This window comes from Montipora capricornis, chromosome 10, assembly GCF_036669925.1.
Source record: "Montipora capricornis isolate CH-2021 chromosome 10, ASM3666992v2, whole genome shotgun sequence".
In the NCBI taxonomy this organism is placed as follows: Eukaryota; Metazoa; Cnidaria; class Anthozoa; order Scleractinia; family Acroporidae; genus Montipora; species Montipora capricornis.
Genome location: NC_090892.1, coordinates 54,681,209 through 54,698,708, shown reverse-complemented (window position 1 = coordinate 54,698,708; position 17,500 = coordinate 54,681,209). Strand labels below are relative to the sequence as shown.

The 17,500-nt window shown below is 41.2% G+C and overlaps 1 protein-coding gene across 1 annotated transcript in view; it reads right to left on the bottom strand.

Moving 5' to 3' along the window:
* Positions 1-5,764: 5,764 nt before the first annotated feature.
* Positions 5,765-17,500, bottom strand: part of LOC138019359 (contactin-associated protein-like 4) — a 16,815-nt gene continuing 5,079 nt past the window's right edge. The window contains exons 4-5 of the mRNA XM_068866125.1: positions 9,289-9,571; positions 5,765-6,405 (exon numbers count right to left, since the gene is read on the bottom strand). Coding sequence (XP_068722226.1) covers positions 5,798-6,405; positions 9,289-9,571 — 891 coding nt within the window. The 3' untranslated portion in view covers positions 5,765-5,797. The remainder of the gene's footprint in view (positions 6,406-9,288; positions 9,572-17,500) is intronic.

The following is a 17,500-nucleotide window of genomic DNA, read 5'->3' as shown; positions in this document are numbered from 1 at the left end:
GATGATTCAGTATTTTGAAGTCTTTCCCCTTCTTGAATACACCAAACAAAATATCTAATAACGTCATAGGTTCAATTACAATTTTCAAATTAACGAGCCATGAACAGAAAGCTGACCAGAAAGTCTTTGCAACCTCGCACTAAAAGAACAAAATGTTAGAGGGATTCAATCTGTCCTTTAGAAAAATCACTGAGAGGCGAATCAATCCTTTTTAGCCTAAACCAGCTTTTCATTCGTAAGCTCAATATCATTCAATAACCTTTACTTTACCAAATATGGAATATATCAGCGACAATAATTGCATCAAATGCAGACAGCCTGTCCGAGAAAGACAACAAGGTATTCAGTGCGATGGTTGTCACAAATGGAATCACAGGACGTGTAACACAGGTAAGTGTCAAGTAAACTTGTTTTCTTAACGCGACGTTAAAAGGTCTCAACTTTGGTTTTATGAATTTCGGAAGATCTTTTGTTTGCAGAAATATAAACATTATAACTTAAAGTATCGATTGTAAAAGATTCAAGTCCACACAACACGTAATTTTCGAAAAGCCCTAAAAAAGCTCATTTACCATGTCGCGGCAAAATCATGACTGAACCATAAAATCATTCATTTGATTTACCGCGTTTTCTTGGCTGCCTCAGATCTAGGTCGTGTTCTATTGGGATCAATCTTTTCAACTGCTACCGGTTTAGGTTGAAGTGGTTGAGGTTTCCCAATAGAACACTTTTCCAACCGTTTTCGGTTGAAACGCACTGACTCCTGGGAATTGTTATCACCAGACGTCTCAGCGTTGACAAGTTGAGGGAAGGAGCCCGCGGCAGCCTTCACATGGCCCAAGCAAACGACAGCGGTCGCTGCCAATGCTTTTACAACCGTTTAAACCTAGTTTGATGCCAGTTCAAAAAATTGATCAACCGAACCAACCGAAAACGGTTTTTTTTCCGAATAGAACTCTAAAACACCCAACCAACTAAAAACGGTTGATCCCAATAGAACACGACCCTAGAGTCGAGGGAAGATAACAAGTGCAAAACGCGCGCAATATAGCTTATTAAACTGTACCTGCTTTTGCTTTGAGAACCTGAAATAGAAAAAAATAACGTTCAAACAAAAGTGAATTGAAATGATTTTTATTTAATTCTCATTGCATAAATACTTAATAAATGAGAACGTTTTAAAAAACTGTCACCTCAAACCTATGACCAGACGTCTTTAGCAAAGCCACGGTGTAGATCTTCGTATTCAGAAACAACATTCGGTGAGATCATGGCTGTTTATTTAATTCCCATTGCATAAAGGCTGACTAAATAAGAACGTTTTAAAAAACTGAAACCTCAATGAACCTATGACAAGACGATTTTAGCAAAGCCACTGTGTAGATCCTCGCATTCAGAAACATTTTTCGGCGAGATCATAGAAAACGACCGGACACATTCTGTAATTAACTTGAAGCTAGACGTTCAATGTAACGTACAGTTTTATCTTCTAGAATACCGCGATGCTGTCCGGGCACGTGCCAATATCCTTTGGGGTTTGCCCATTTGTCCAGTAGCAGAGAGCTCTAGACTGACTGAGACGTCAACCTACAAATTCGATTCAGAAGAGTTCAACCCACCACTTAATTCTACGGCCGAGTCAACAATCTACAACCCACCGACACAACCAGCCGTTGACGAATCGAGTTGCCAATCTTGAAGGGTCTCAATGAGAGTCAGATGGTAAGAAATCAGTTCAGTTCAATTAACCAAATCAGGTCATAATTTAGGAAGCCGGTAAAGTTGCCCCAAATCTTGTTCGTATATCTGAAACCAAATAATATTAACTTGATTTAAACATCATCGCTCGGCATAATGATCATTTTCACTGATTTCTATAGTTTGAGGGTCATGTTTGAAGATGCTTTATTACTTTAATAAGATGCTTTAATAATTGCGACGAACATCAGTGGCTCGAAGGGAACTTGACAAATATAAACAAATCACTGTGCCCCGCAATCTCATACTGGGTCGCGTTGACTACAATAAATGGCGCCCCTGCCAGCCCAATTTCGGTTCACAAGGCACTACTAAATTGCGGACTGGATGTCACAGCAACCCAGGTAACGAATGTCGTATCTTTCTTTGAGAGCTCTCCTTAAGATGTGTCTAGCAATCCAAGGTAAAGCGAGATAAAAAGAAAAGAAACAAGCAAAATCACAGTGCTGCAGGTAGCAAAACAAATCGTGAAAATGTTCTGAGACATTGTTCCATTTAATTTGTATTCGTCAGGTGCAGTTCCAGGATGGAAAGGAATCTCCAGCCACGGCAGAACTGTACAAAGTGTTCAAAGATCATAAAAATCCTTTCATGCGAGACCTTGTGAGATCATCTTACAAACACTCCTACAGAGACGAGGCCAGGAAGCTGATCGGTGAGGATTGCTTATGCACCCAGGAGTTAGACGATTGTGGCAGTGAAAACGTCGTGCCAGTGACCCTGGTTAATCAGAAGTTTCACGCGTCCTTACTGAAAGCAATGGAACGTCTGACCGCGGCAAAGCTACAACTGGACAAATTTGGCTTCGAGTCCAACACGGCGACGTCGCAAGCGTCCACCAGCCAGCCACCGTGCGACGACAAAAAGATGCTGTCAAATAAATTCGCGATCCTGTTTAACGATATAGCAATCGCCATGGGAAAACTTGGCTATGCTACCTACAGAGGAAAAATCTACACCGCCGAGGCCTTGGTCGAGCGGAAGCGAATATGCACGGCACTCGGCCTCTTAAGTGAGAAAAAGCAATACCTCGTCATGAATGTCTGGGAAAGGTTGCCGGTCATCACTTCTGAGGAAGACACAGCTCCCGAGCAAGGTGTTGGCCAAGATCTCCAAGACGAGAACGAAGACGAGGACGAGGAAGTCATATTCATAACTCCCGTCCCAAGTACTCGGGTAGATTGCAGCAGGAAACGGAAGAGACACTCAAACAGTCAGGGCGCGAGCAATGCGCCGTTTAGGACAAACGCGATAACAAAGTACTTTAATAAAAAGAAAAGCGTTAGTCAATAAAGTAGACGTGATATTAATGTCTGAGTAATGATTTCTTTTTTTCGTATTTCGTTTATGTCTGAGAATCTGAAACATTACACTTTTTTGCCAGCGTCAAAGTTCAAAAGTTTTTTTTAAGTTCATTCAATAAAGTAGACGTGATATAAATGTCTGAGTAATGATTTCCTTTTTTTCTTTTTTTCTTTTTTTTTTGTATTTCGTTAATGTGTGAAAGTCTGAAAACATTACACTTTTTTGCTAGCGTCAAAGTTCAAAAGTTTTTTTCTAAAGTTGATTCAATAAAGTAAACGTGATATGATTAGTCCAAATTTTTAAAGTTAATTCATAAATTGAATGAACCCTCTTCTTCAAGGAATCGGCCGTCCTTCCCTCTTGAAAAACGTAGTCGGCATCTCTTAAAATAGCTGTCCACTGACCAAAACCGTGCCTATTAATCTCTTGCTTGAGGCAATCGTCCTCGTTTGACGTGAATTTTAACATTCGACGATGATAACCCTGCATTGCTAGGCGATTTGAGGGCGGGGAAACTTTATAGGGAAGCGCGTTATCCGATTGTGTACACTCGACGGCCGCTTTAGAACTAACGTTGCACCGCTGAATCTTGTGTTGACTTTCCCATCTACTTCCGACCCTTTGGTACCCTGCAATTTTTGGAGACACTCGAGAGCTTTAACGGCAACTTCGCACGATCTCCGCTTCTGATAGTGCACTTTGGCAACGACAGAGCTATGCTTTTGGTCTTTACACAACAATACTTCTCGAATCATCCATTAAGGTCCAGTCTGTCCCGCTCGGAATTCGGAACTCGGAACAATAGGTTCCCACGTGATAAAAGTAAAGTAGAGTAACGATATTTAACGTCGATAACTCGTAACAGTAATTCGACTAACGAACCTGAGGTCGACGGTGCGCTCATTTTACTCCCCCCCTCTCAATCAATGCACCGCTTTACGGGTATTTAAAGCTACTTAGCTACACGGAAAGGAAAGAAGTCGAAACTAGGATGCGAGAACCGGGAATCGAACTCACGACCTCTTGCACCAAGGCCGCGTACTAACCGACTGTGCCATCCTTTTCCCTGATAGAAAGGAACTCATTTTTAGGAACAACACTTCTCGAATCATCCATTAAGGTCGAATTTGTTCCGCTCGGGATTCGGAACTCGGAACAATTGGTTCCACAAAAAAATCCTGGCCACCGGTTCGAGTTGTCTCATTGCTCGAACGGGGCGAAATGATATGGAGGAATCGGACACAATGGCGTGAGGGACAGTTCCAGCCCACACGTCTTGTAGAGAAAGCCTTTAATTGAAGCCATACAAATACAGTTGTTAGAATTTCTGTCTTCAGGTAGGTCTTGACCTACCCGAAATCGAAAAACGATGCGGATATTTATTTTGTAAACATGAAAAGCTTGCGTTTGTGAAGGAAGTTTACCTTGTTGAAGCGGGTGATTATGATATTCTTCTCATACTTGCTGACTGCTTTCAAGGTTTCTTGGCCACATCGCAAATAAACCAAATCGTAGCTACTTTTCGTCTTTGGCCAACGAAGCTTGATTAGAAATACAACGCAAACTGCTAAGACAAACATGAGACTAAGCAAGCGCATAACTGAAATAATTTTTTTTATATGTCTCAACATATATCTTCAGAAGTAACCGTTAGCTAATTTTTTTGAAATACGTAACAGTAATTTGAGTAGTCTACTGAGGTAATATTGATATTAACAAAAGGAGATAATACAATGCTTCACATAGTCATACAAAAAACAATGAAAACAAAAGAGAATATAATTATACCCTGCAAATGCATTACCTAATACACATGCACGGTATCTAAGATTTGATTTATTTGCAGTATGGCCAGGAAACGTTGAAAGTAGTCAGCGAGTATAAGAAGAATCTCACCAGCTTCAACAAGGTATCATTGGATATGAACTTCCTTCACAAATGCAAGCTTTTCCATGATTACTCTAAGGTTCTTAATTTTTTTTTCTAACTTTTTTTCTTCGTTTCCTTCATTGTAGTAAGCACACTATAAATCATACGATGGTATAGAACTCATGCGCATTCGTAAAATGTATTTTTTTTAAAAAAACTCTGATTGGGGTCTCCGTTCTGGTTCGAACCTTCCTACTTTCGATCCAATGAGTGAGATTAATTTTCTGCATAATTCATAGGTCATAAAATGTCTATGAATATATGTAAAGAAGAAACTTAGTTGATGACTGCTATTCCAGTATACGTCAAAGCCCTCCCATGTAGCTTCGTGTTGCTTTAGTTTAACATTCAATTGCCAGTAGTGTCGTTGTCCGTTTTTTTCCTCTGGTGTAAAGTTTTAACTTGAACTTGGTCACAACGTTTTACGAATTAATACATCAGCGTCACTTGTTAGTTCTATCGAGTTTTATCTCACTCTAATTTGGACACTGGCCGTACGGGTTCAGATAATGGATAGCGCCATAGAACGGGAGCGAGTGGGAGAACAAGGAAAACCGGTTAGAGAAAACGAGGACCTCGATAGAAATATCATTCACTCTCTAATAAAAGATGTCTTTAGTCCATACGTGTTATTTTTATTTAAACTTGAGAAACCTTTAATCTACCATAAACCAGTAATTAAAAAGAAAAAGAATTGCAGATTGACACTAGCAAATCATTTTATTACTACGGAAGGATGGCATTTTTCATTTTTTCTCAACTGCCCCTGATTTTTCATTGGACCATATAAAATGTCATAATCAAGTTATGCTGTTTCGTAGCATTTCAGTTTTCCCAATGTGTGGTATCCTTCCTCTCCTCTTCCTCCAGTATCTCCAAACCTTAGGTGTTTAACTGGAAGCTTTGTCTTGTCAGTGAGGAGACCGCTGTCTTCACGCCAGACCATGTCATTCTTATCACAGTTACAACCAAAGCGAGAGTCTGCGCATGAGTTGGTCATCCCGCATGCGCACTTGTTATGACCAGATGCTCCACCCCAGTAAGTCATTTTTTCGGAGTCATGTGACACCCACCATCTTTCTTTCGTTTTAATGTGGAAAGTCATAGAATCATAACACTCGTACTTGATAAACTGTTCGCAGTTTGAGGAGACTCTGGTGAGCATCGCCAGCTGAGACAGACTCGCTCCGGTATACTGAATGTCACGTGAGTAACAACCAGCTGGTTCACATCCCTCAACATGCGTTCTGTTCTCACTGTCGTGTTTGATGATTGTCACGCCAACTCCATTCTTTTCAGTCATGTTGCAGGTGACTTTAAATGGCGTTAAGTTTCGTTTGCCATCACGGTCGATGACGTATTCTCCACTCTCTGCCGCAGGATCCATTCGTTTCAATTGGCTGCAAGATTTTGCTGAAGAGGATATCATAATAATCAAACTTAGACTTGTCAGACACCCTCGCCCGGCAACTTCGTGATTTTTATTCAGTAAGGTCAAACAACACAAATGGGCTCATGGGAGCATCTGACGAGTAACTTCACCCAATGCAGATTTGCAGTTTCAATGAACAAGGTGTGCGTAATTGCGAGCCCCAATAGATGGATACTGTTCGCATGAACAACGTACAACTGTGATGGAAATTTCTTTAATTAGCTTATGTCCGCCTCGAGCACTTACACTTCAAAGTTTGGATATTTGCAAAGTAAGTAAGTAAGTAGGTAAGTAAAACACTTGTAAGGGAAAAAGTAACACAGCATACGAAATGTGCAATCGATCCTATTTTCGACATCTGCGTTCTCTGTTATGCTAAAATCGTTTAGCTTGTATATTACTGCGCCTTTCAATAACATGCGGACTCTAAAATTCAAAGCTCAATCGACAAATGCGTTTTTCGCTACCGTCAATCAAATGTTCGCCTACTCCTCCCAGCTTTCGACTGCGTTGACTGAACTGGGCTCAACGATGTGATTTGATTACTGCTCGCTCGGCAGTATTCGGAAGCTTGGAGGAGCCGCACAATGTTTGATTGACGGTAGCGAAAAACGGGCATTACTAAACAACGAAACAGCAAAACGAAGCACTAAAACACCATGTATGACCCCACAATACATTGAATACTAATCGACAAAGGTTGGATTTCAGATTAAACATCGTTTTAGGCCTAATTAGGCCTAAAAAGTTATTGCTTCTAATCCCAGTCTTAATCTGAATCCTAATCTTAATCTCAATGAATTAGGAGCAATAACGTTTCAGGCCTAATTCGGCCTACAACGATATTTAATCTAATAAATTAAGGCGAATTGCAATCATGCAAGCAATCTTGCTCTGACTCTGCGGCAAGAGCAACTACTTCCGGTGGATTCTGGAAAAGAATGAAATCACTGCTTCCTGCCACTACTGATTTTTCAAATCAGGAAATTAATGTTACGAATGACGGAAAATTTGTTATGGAATAGTCAAACCTATTTAACGCTCTTTTTTTCAACCCCTGTGCTACCTCATTCAGTCCTCGCAGCAGCACAGGAAGATTTTAGCAGTCATCTAAGTATGTCATCTATTTTAGCCAAGGACTTCCATCTAAACTTCTCATTTCATTCTATCAGTCCTCATATATTGGATCCTTACTTGGTAAAATTAAATGCAATAAATCTTGTGGACCAGATAACATCACACCAACGATCTTGAAACTGTCTACACCAGCGCTTGCTACCCCACTGACCAATCTCCTAAATCACTGCATAGCAAGCTCTAGGTCGCCAAATGAGTGGAAATTGAGTAATGTCACACCAGTTTTCAAAAAAAGGTGATGCATTGCTAGTGTCGAACTATAGACCTATTAGCATCCTCTCGGCAATACCAAAAATAATGGAGAAAGTCATGTTTCATCAACTATATGATGCCTTTCAACCTGTCTTCTCCCCTTACATGTCTGGGGTCCTGCGTGGTCACTCATGTTGTACTGCTCGTGTTAAAATAATTCGGATAACTATCGGTGGGCGCTGGCTTAAAAAATGTCAACTTGTCTGTTGCAATTCATTTCATCAAGGCATTTGATTCAATATGCCATAATTTAATTTTTGCCAAACTACATGCATACGGCTTCAGTCAAGGATCAATGGAATTTCTACAATCCTACCTTTCCAATCGACAACAAAGAGTTAAAGGTACTGGAGTTCTGTCTGACTGGTCACCTGTCCTATCTGAAGTTCCACAAGGTTACTTTCCTTTAATCAGGATCTTCAGAAACTATCTACCTGGTTTTCTTCCAATGATCTGACAGTAAATCATACCAAAACTCAAGCCATGATTTTGGGAAGTTTTAACTACCAGCCTGTCCTTAGTATTTGCAATTCTATCATTGAAATTGAAAGCTTTCTGGAGATCCTTGATGTCCACATTGTTAATAAACTCTCCTTCAAGGCCTACGCATCGAATCTGCCATCTTAACGAAGGTCTATGCTAAAATCGGAGCTTTGAGACGAATGAAGAGACTGGAATACTGCAATCCACGTTTACTAGGAATAAACAAAACCCTAGCTAATAAACCTGAAGCGGCTAATTATTATGCATTGAAGGTTCTTTTAAATGTCGGAAACGACGTAGATACGGCAGGAATGAATTCTTTGGAATTTAGAAGATATGAACAATCACTTTCATTACTATATAAATGTATTTAGGGAAATGGACCTAGTTATATTTCTGATTTCTTTAAGTTCCGTCTTAAAGGGAGGTGGTTGTAACCTTGTTCAGCCCTCCTATAACAACCAGTATTTCCATAATTCTTTTACTTATAAGATTACTCACCTATGGAACAAGCTACCTTCATATATTCAAGAGTCACCCAATTTAAATGCATTTCATAAAAATTTGGAGTCTATTAATCTTATAAGGACTACCTGTATATGTAATTATTGCCAATCATAAATTGTTTTTAATGTTTATGTGATAATTTTAGGCTTGATGTATACATATTTACAACTAAATATTATCTAGTTTGTTACAGTTAGATAACAATTGTTTATAATTCATGTATGTACCTCCTACTTAATTTAGATATTATTGTTATTATGTGTTTACTTTTATTTTCTATTTCTGTTTTTGTCATGCGTTTTATACATGAGCCTCTGGCTCGGATACTGAGAGCAGACTCAATCCCACGTTATGACTTTACTAAATTGATTGATTGATTCTATATCGAAAACAAAATTACCAAAAAAGACTTTCATGTACTTCAAATTTTCTATCCAAATTAATCTCGAACAAGAACGCTTTGAAAATGGAGATAAATGGCTTACCTTGGTTTCCAGGAGGTTTCTCCACCCCCATGTAGGTTGAGTGTGGTTCAGCTATGAAACAAGCGCGACAACTGTCCTCCTTTGTCCCGCTGTTCAAATCGCATTTCTTGGTGTGCCACCAAAAGTTGATGCTCATACATAGCGAATCGTTGATACACTCGTTAACGCAGTCAAAATAGCGATTTATTACCTTGGAGCTGTAAGCTGCGTGCAGAAGGGCGCCTCCTCGTTCAGATCTTGATTGACGGCAACCCGAACTCCCTTGGACAGCCACAACGTTTATCTTTAAAGCAAAATAATCTCAGTAAGATAATTATTTGATACATTCTGGATCATATTTCAGATCTACTGATTCAAAGTCCGACTCTCCGTTGTACTTGAAAATTAAACGTGGCCACCTGTCTCTGATGTTCAAAGTGACCGACGGTAAATAAACTTGACATAGCCTTTCGTACTTAAGTTCGGAAATGTCAAGAGTTAAATTACAAAAGGCAATTATCGTTCTCCAATTTCCTTATGTGAGCCACGAATTTTTTTTCAAGGAAAGAGGCTTATCGACTAATATCAGAACCAAAATGGAGAAGTAAAACATGTTAAATGAACTTGACGTTTTGATGAAGCGTAAGGTTTCGGCTTACTCTTGTAAACGTCGCCATTATCAAATATACATTTATTTTCTCAGATGATTTAAAATATAGAGGAGTCGAGAGAGGTGAAACAAAAATGGGAAAAAATCATCGAAAAAATAAATTCAAGCATAAAAAGGTCTTGGCCAATTAAAACAGTTGGGTGCGAATGGAGTCCCTTTTGTATTCAAGTTTGATCAGGCATAAATCACGTATTCTATCTTTCCTCGGCGTCTTAGCAGGATGTTAAATTTGGTTTGTCCATGTTATGAATTCCTTGAAGACGTTTCGTAGCGGTTCTTATGTTCATTAATACGTTGAAAACATCCTTTTAAACATCATGTTATATTTGTAGAAAAAAATTATTGTCCAGAGGAAAAATGGATGTATGCTGAGTGTGACATGCTTAGTTAGCTATTTCCCATGGTGCAGTTTGGTCATTCCTGTCATCCAGGATTTTCTCTAGGTCATTCACCATTTGTGCAAGCTAGGCGGAGGCTGATTCAATAAAGTCAAATCAATTTTTCCCTCCTTGTAGACTGCCTCGTTCTTTAGATGCTATTACCACGAGATGGAAGTCAACATTTTCATCGTGAACAAGATAAGTATTGACTTTTCGTATTTTTCGTGGTTTGTTCCATACTTGGCGTACCAGAGGGTTTCCTTTTTTTTTTGCCTTTGGCGAGATCTCTATGAGCCGCGATACCGAAACCCGAAGCCGTCGTGAGAAAAAAAAAAAAAACCCTCTGGTCACGGTTGTTAAGAAACTCACTTCCATGATTTGTGATTATGAACACCGTCGCTGATTGGTTTTCATAGTCAGTGCCAGTCCTTTCCGAGTAAAAACAATCCAACACTCACTTTCACTGGTTGAACGACGATAGTGTACCCCAGTGGCCACAAAACCGGTTTTGAGCGCAAGAAGTGCTACGAATATAAAAACTGGCGGCGGAAGGCTGTGAATTCGAGCTAGCATTTAGGGGTTTAATACACAATACACAGTAAATTCTGGATTTTCGGAGATTTTAGAATTGAAACCTGTTACGCAATTTCATCAAGCGTGGGAATGTGTTTGCGATCCTGTCAACTGGATGCGGCAGGTCTTTGATATTTCAACTTGTGCCGAAAGTTTGTTCGCATGATCGTGGTCCCTGTTATCCAAAAGCTGCCATCGTAGTCGTTATTTGCCCCTTGACTGCCTTGATTGATTCGCTTAGCCAATCCGAAAACCGTGAACACTAGAAATAATATTGTGTTTTCAGAATTTAAAAGCTAGAGCGTTTATCATTTGTCAACAACAACGGAAAATTTCAGTTGGAAATTCAAATGGTACAGTTCATTCCACCGGGAAGTTTCCGAAAAAGATGGAAATCCTCAGACCTATTCCTCATTTTCGTTCCAACCGGAATGACCGGAAAAATCCTGTACCACTTCTAAACTCCCACTCGACCCGGTTCACCTAGGCCTCTTTTCCCACCTATCGACACTGCAGATGCAGCCGCCATTTTAATTTGTTATTGTGTTCTTCCAGCCGCGAGAGACTCGGGCCTGGCGAAACGCCACACCTGGAAAATCCTGTACCATTACGAGCGTTCCATTCCAACAGGATTTTCTGTGCAAATGGTAAACGCCCCTAGTCAAGCGTGAGAAAACTAAACCGCAACCACCAGCGGTAATTATTTGTGGTTCCATGTCGCTTTTGATTGGTTGCTGCACGATGGGAATATCAAAACGTTCTATTCCGAAAAGACTTGAATTGGGGTGCAGGGATGGCGCAGTGGTGAGAGCACTCGCCTCCCACCAATGTACATGTGGCCCGGGTTCGATTCTCAGACTCGGCGTCATATGTGGGTTGAGTTTGTTGGTTCTTTACTCTGCACGAAGAGGTTTTCTCTGGGCACTCCGGTTACCCCTCTTCTCAAAAACCAACATTAAACTTGGTTTGCTTTCATTATTAATTTCAGTTTACAGTGTCCGAATTAGTGCTCCAGCGCTCGAACGACTAGACACTTAAATAAAGTTCCTTTCCATTTGGGTAAATTATTGACACCACTGTAGAAAACCGGTTTGGCAATATTTCTTGTTTCGAAATTGCATGGAAGTGAGATTCTTAACAGCTTTGACCAGAGTTTCTTATTTTTAGCCTCTCCGTTTAAACCGCTCCATGTGAAAGAAAAATAAAACGTCTGGCACCCAGGGTACCCTTTCGACTTCGTCAGCAGATTTTAAATCCCAAAGTGCAAAAAATTCTCCCAGAGTTGATACTATAACGGGCGATCACTGCAGAAAGGCTGTAAGGTATCGCCTTTCGTGTTTTCGCGCCACGTGGCATGGTTTTTCTTGTTTTCCTTACTAGTCTGGGAGCATCTGTAAACCCGTGGGAATTTCGTGGTGAAAGCAAGCCCCCTATCTAGATGTGTTAAGGGGGTCCTAAGGAACATGCCAAATGTTGTTAGCAAATTTATAACTTGCACGGACGGCTTTTACGGGGGGTTGAAAGTGTGACCCTCAAAGCCCAACACGGAAACGAGGCTTGACCTTCAAATGCTTTGTAACCATCGTCAATGGTGGCGAATCTTCGACAAAATTTCTCATGCTTTTAATTGGGGTCTATCTGACACGTAACAGTAATAGAACGGATCACGTGACCCCTCTAACGGGAAAATGAGGCTGGATAACAGTGCCTTGTAGCGATTGTTTATGGCGACAGATTGTCCCAATATTACTTTTACCTTCTATTAGAGTGTAACCAAGGGTGCGGTTTTTTGGGGAAAATCGGAAAAAGGATTCTTGAATTTAAAGTATCCACACTCGAGGAGGATACTTCCGATCAAATCTAAATCCAAACTTTTGAGATTCACTACTTCAGTGTTTTCTTGGGAAAGGATTTGAAAAAAGTACTTTTGACAAGCGGTTTTCCATGAAAAACTGATACACAACAGCTACCGTACGTACATGACAGTTTAGCCCAAATGTTTTTCTCGCGCCATTTTACCGCGCGATCAAAGACACGAATAGATCAAATATAGTTAGGTTTCCTACAAATTCACACCAGAAATTACACTAGAAGTGCTTTTGACAGCAATAATATTGTTAGGACCTTTCTTACAGCTTAAAAATACCCTCTGTAATCGATTTGTACCTTAGAACGTGTAGAGACCCGGTGTCTCTACTTCGTGATCAAGGACAACTAAATACTTTGATATACGTTGAACTGTATTATTATTCCATGCAAATTAGCAAACAAACCTCCATCACGCCGAGCGAATGAATTGGAACAAACAAATAAACTAGCTAAACAACGCTCTAAACAAACGATTAACCAACGAACGGCTTATGTGCCTGGTGTTCCTTTGTAGCCTCCGTTCTTATTATAGTATGACGTCACTGGTGCGTCTTACACCGCACAGAAGCCCAACGAACTATTCACTGAAATAAATACATGCAATATACTGAAATTAGGAAATAATACGGCGGACAAAGAAACTAACAAGCAAAATAGACAGATATACGATGTACTTACAAGTTTTTGGTGCCTAGATCACGGAGACGAAACCGAATAAGCTCGAAAACACAAAGTACAAACATGTCATGGGCTTTTATCAAACTCAACATCTAAAATGCAGAAAACAGTCAATGAGGCCAGCGGTTCCCGTTTTTAAGTTGTCCTAAAGTGTCCTACTTGAAGCCAACATCCTCCCCAAAGACTACCAAAGTAGTCTTTCACTCTCACTAAAACATATTATAAATCAACACACAAACAAGGAAGTCCTTTTGGGCCACAAAATAGCCTTTGTGCTAGTTCAGTCCAGAATCTTGCAGGGTTTCCTGACTAGGTACCCAACCTTGAAATTCAGTCTTTGTTTCAGCCACTTCTGACGTTCCTGTAACATTGGCAAGTACTCTTTAACCAAACGTTGCCAAGACGCGTTTGCCAAAACGTGCACGTGTTTCCATCTTGCTTGGAACCGGTCCATATCTCCAAACTCTCCAGGGGCTCTACATGGGTTGTGACGCAGTAGGAGGATATGATTAGGAGTTAGAGGATCTAAATCACTGCGGTAACTAGAAACTCTGGTGATCGGTTGGCCATTGAGTATCTTCTCAACTTCAACAAGGAACGTTGTGAGGGTTTCCTTGTTATCAAGATGTTCACTGACCACACAATGAAGAATTCTTTGAACCGAACGAATCAGTCGCTCCATCCACTACACCTCCTTGATGACTAGCCGCGGGAGGAAGGGGGGGGGGGGTGGGGTTGAAGCACCACTGAATATTCTTTCGCTTTAATTCTCGTCCGATTCTTCGATTCTCGTTCGATTCACCGCGCACCGGTGGCTCAGCTGGTTGAGCATCATGCGGGAGGTCGTGAGTTCGACTCCGGCCGGACCCATAACACTCAGGGTCTTAAAATAACTGAGGAGAAGGTGCTGCCTTTGTAATTACACCCGCAAATGGTTCGACTTTCAAGTCTTCTCGGATAAGGAGTATAAACCGAAGGCCCCGTCTCACAACCCTTCAATGTTCACAACCTAGTCGGACGTAAAAGAACCCACACACTATTCGTAAAGAGTAGGGCATGGAGCTCCCGGTGTTGTGGTCAGGACTCATTTCATTTATTCATGTGCTGGGTGAGACCGCTAATGGATTGAACGCGGCTGCCAGCGGCGCCTTTGTATGCTGATGTCCGATCTCACCCATAGATCCCTTGCTTGTAAAGCGCATTTGAATATGTTAATAGAAAATGCGCTATATAAATTCATTACCATTACCATTATTTCTTGGTCCCAGATCTTCATCGCTTTTAGGACTTCGGTTTCTGTGACCCTACGATTGTACCGTTGGCGCTGTAAATCACTCTAGGTGGGCCCCGTCTCCCAACGAATCAAATCAGAGCATTGATGAAGCCATCCGTCGACAGGTTGCTTGCTATCTCTATGTGGACAGCTCGGTATCTTAGGCAGGTGAAAATACAACCATACCGCTTATAAAGTTTGGGGTTCTTCCTTGCTGATCTGGTAACAGGCCCTGTATGGACAATGAGTGGCCCAAAATAATCTATGCCCACACCAGCAAATCTGATGACACTCTCACCACTAGCACTGAGGCGCTGTGATCTGTTCTCCAACTGAAGCATTCCGGCGCCTGCATTCGTGACATCTCTACACAACACGTTTGACGGAGGAAATGCCATCGACGATCCAAAAACGCTGTCGTGTCTCGGCTAGAACTTGGTGTGGACCTACATGACCGTTAGCAAGGTGGTAATAGAGTATTATCGTTCTTTTGACGGGATGCTTTCCAGGCAATATCATTGGGTATCATTGTAGTCCAAGTCTGATCGGTTCAGTCGTCCGCCTACTCGCAATAGTCTTTCCTTCATGAATGGCTTTAACTTCGCCAAAGGACCTTTGCTGGACTCTAGGTTGCAATACTCTTCAGGAGGGAAACGTGAAACTCTTAGAACAACGAACTCGCGCATTACACAGTTACCCATAAAGGGTTCACCAATCTTCGGAAGGCGGTAAAGGTCACACGTTGTCGCTTCCATTTTGTCGCTTCCGCTCTGTCGCCTCCAAGTTGTTGCTTCCATGTTGTCGCGTTAAACCTAAAGGGGGGAGGGGGACCGTCTTGTCAGACTCTCTCTGTGAGCAGTGCTAGTCTTTGGGGGAGTACTATCGCAGTTTTGTATCCTTTTGATATTTTCATTTTACATTCCTTTTCAGTATAAGGTTAGAGGTTTTCAGTGGATCGGAGTTCAAGGCAAGCTGCAAGTGACATATAAAGCCGAGTGGGGTGTGGAATAGAAGGACAGAACGAAGAAATAAAAAGAGGAAAGCTGGGATTAAAAGAAGCAACGATGTGAGCGTTGTGGGGAAAGAGGGAGAAAGGGAGAGAAAGCTAGAGATGGAGAGAGAAATGAGGTCCATTATTCTTAATTATTCGTGTAGGTTCATATTAGCCATGTATATATTCTATACCCTTGGGTATACATACTGTTCTACAAAATTAACAATAGCGCGAGTACATAATAAGTTATTCTGCACGCGTAATGAAGTACCTGTACGGAAATCATTCTGGAAATAATATTTGGATACTGACGGTTTTATGCGTGTAGTAGCAAACTAATCTTTTACTTCGATCTTGGACTTTGATCCTTTTTAACGTTATGTTTATAACCCGACTTCACTTGCTTTTTGTCAGCTTTTGCGACATAAAATAGCCAGCAACAGAATTTGGACAAAAGAGCGAAGAAATATAACCAATTTATGATTATCGTAAGTGAGATCAGCCTGAAAAGACTCATTAGCTGTGGTTACACTAGTCCTTTTACCCACGAGTAAATAGCGTCTGCCCACCGACAAGGAAGGTTTTGTGTGTAACCGCTTTCCTAAGACCGAAACTGCCCTAAGGTTATTTCCATGGATACATCAAAATGAACAAAAGAACTTCCCATGACAGTTTCTGAACTGAAAATTATGGTTTATCTGCTCCTTGAGGTGGCTTGGCCAATCCCAAAGCAGAACTAATTTGCAAGGTCAGTGAACTTATATCTAATTCTATTTTACCCTGAGGGGAGTCTTTTACTGTGTAAAGGAAACATAAAAACCTGACCTGAACCAAACCCAAGCCATTTCCCCTCCGGAAGGCCCCAAAGCCAAGTTGTGTGTAACCACAGCTATCAGTTGTTACCTGTCACCTATCCTCCGCGTGCCAGGTGGCACATAGGGCCTCCAAACAAGCTTTCCATGTCTGTCTGTCTACTGCAACGCCCCGCACCTCGTCCCACGAACCCCATCCTCCTTCTTTCATCTCCCTCTCTAAGGTCCTTCTCCACGTTGTCTTTGGTCTCCCCCTCTTTCTTTTTCCCTCCTGCCTCCAATTTAACGCCGTCCTTGTATCGCTCGCTCTGTCCTGCCTTAGAATGTGGCCAATGAACTTCCATCTTCTTCTCTTTACTTACTGACTCGCTGGTGACATTTTCGCCCTGGCTAGTAACTCTTTGGTGGTGATGTGATCTTGTCAACGTATGCTGTGAATCTTCCGGAGGCATTTGTTTTGAAACACGTTGAGAACGTGTTCATCGCTGTTGGTCATTTTCCAGGTCTCACATTCATACATCAAGACAGGCAAGTCGAGGGTCTTGTACAGTTTCATCTTCGTTCTCTTTGAGATGCTCTTGCAGTTCCAGATCTTAATTAGCCTAATATATGTCCCTCTTGCCTTTGAAAGTCTGTTCTGTAAGTCCTCCATCCCATCTCCTTCTTTATTGACTTTGGCGCCAAGATAGGTAAACTCCTCTACTTCTTTGATGTTTTTACCCACTATGCTGATAGGTGCTTGATTTTTCGCATTGATTCGTATGACGTTGGTCTTGTCAAGGTTTATTTTTAGGCGGACCCTTTCGGCTTCCCTGTCTATTCTTGAGATTTTGTCTTGCATTTGATTTGTTGACGTGGATAGTAATGCTACGTCATCTGCAAAATCTAGGTCATCCAGTTTTGTTGTTAGTCTCCATCTTATGCCGTTTTCCCCCTTGCCAACAGTTCTTCTCATTATCCAGTCCATCACTATAAGAAAGAGGA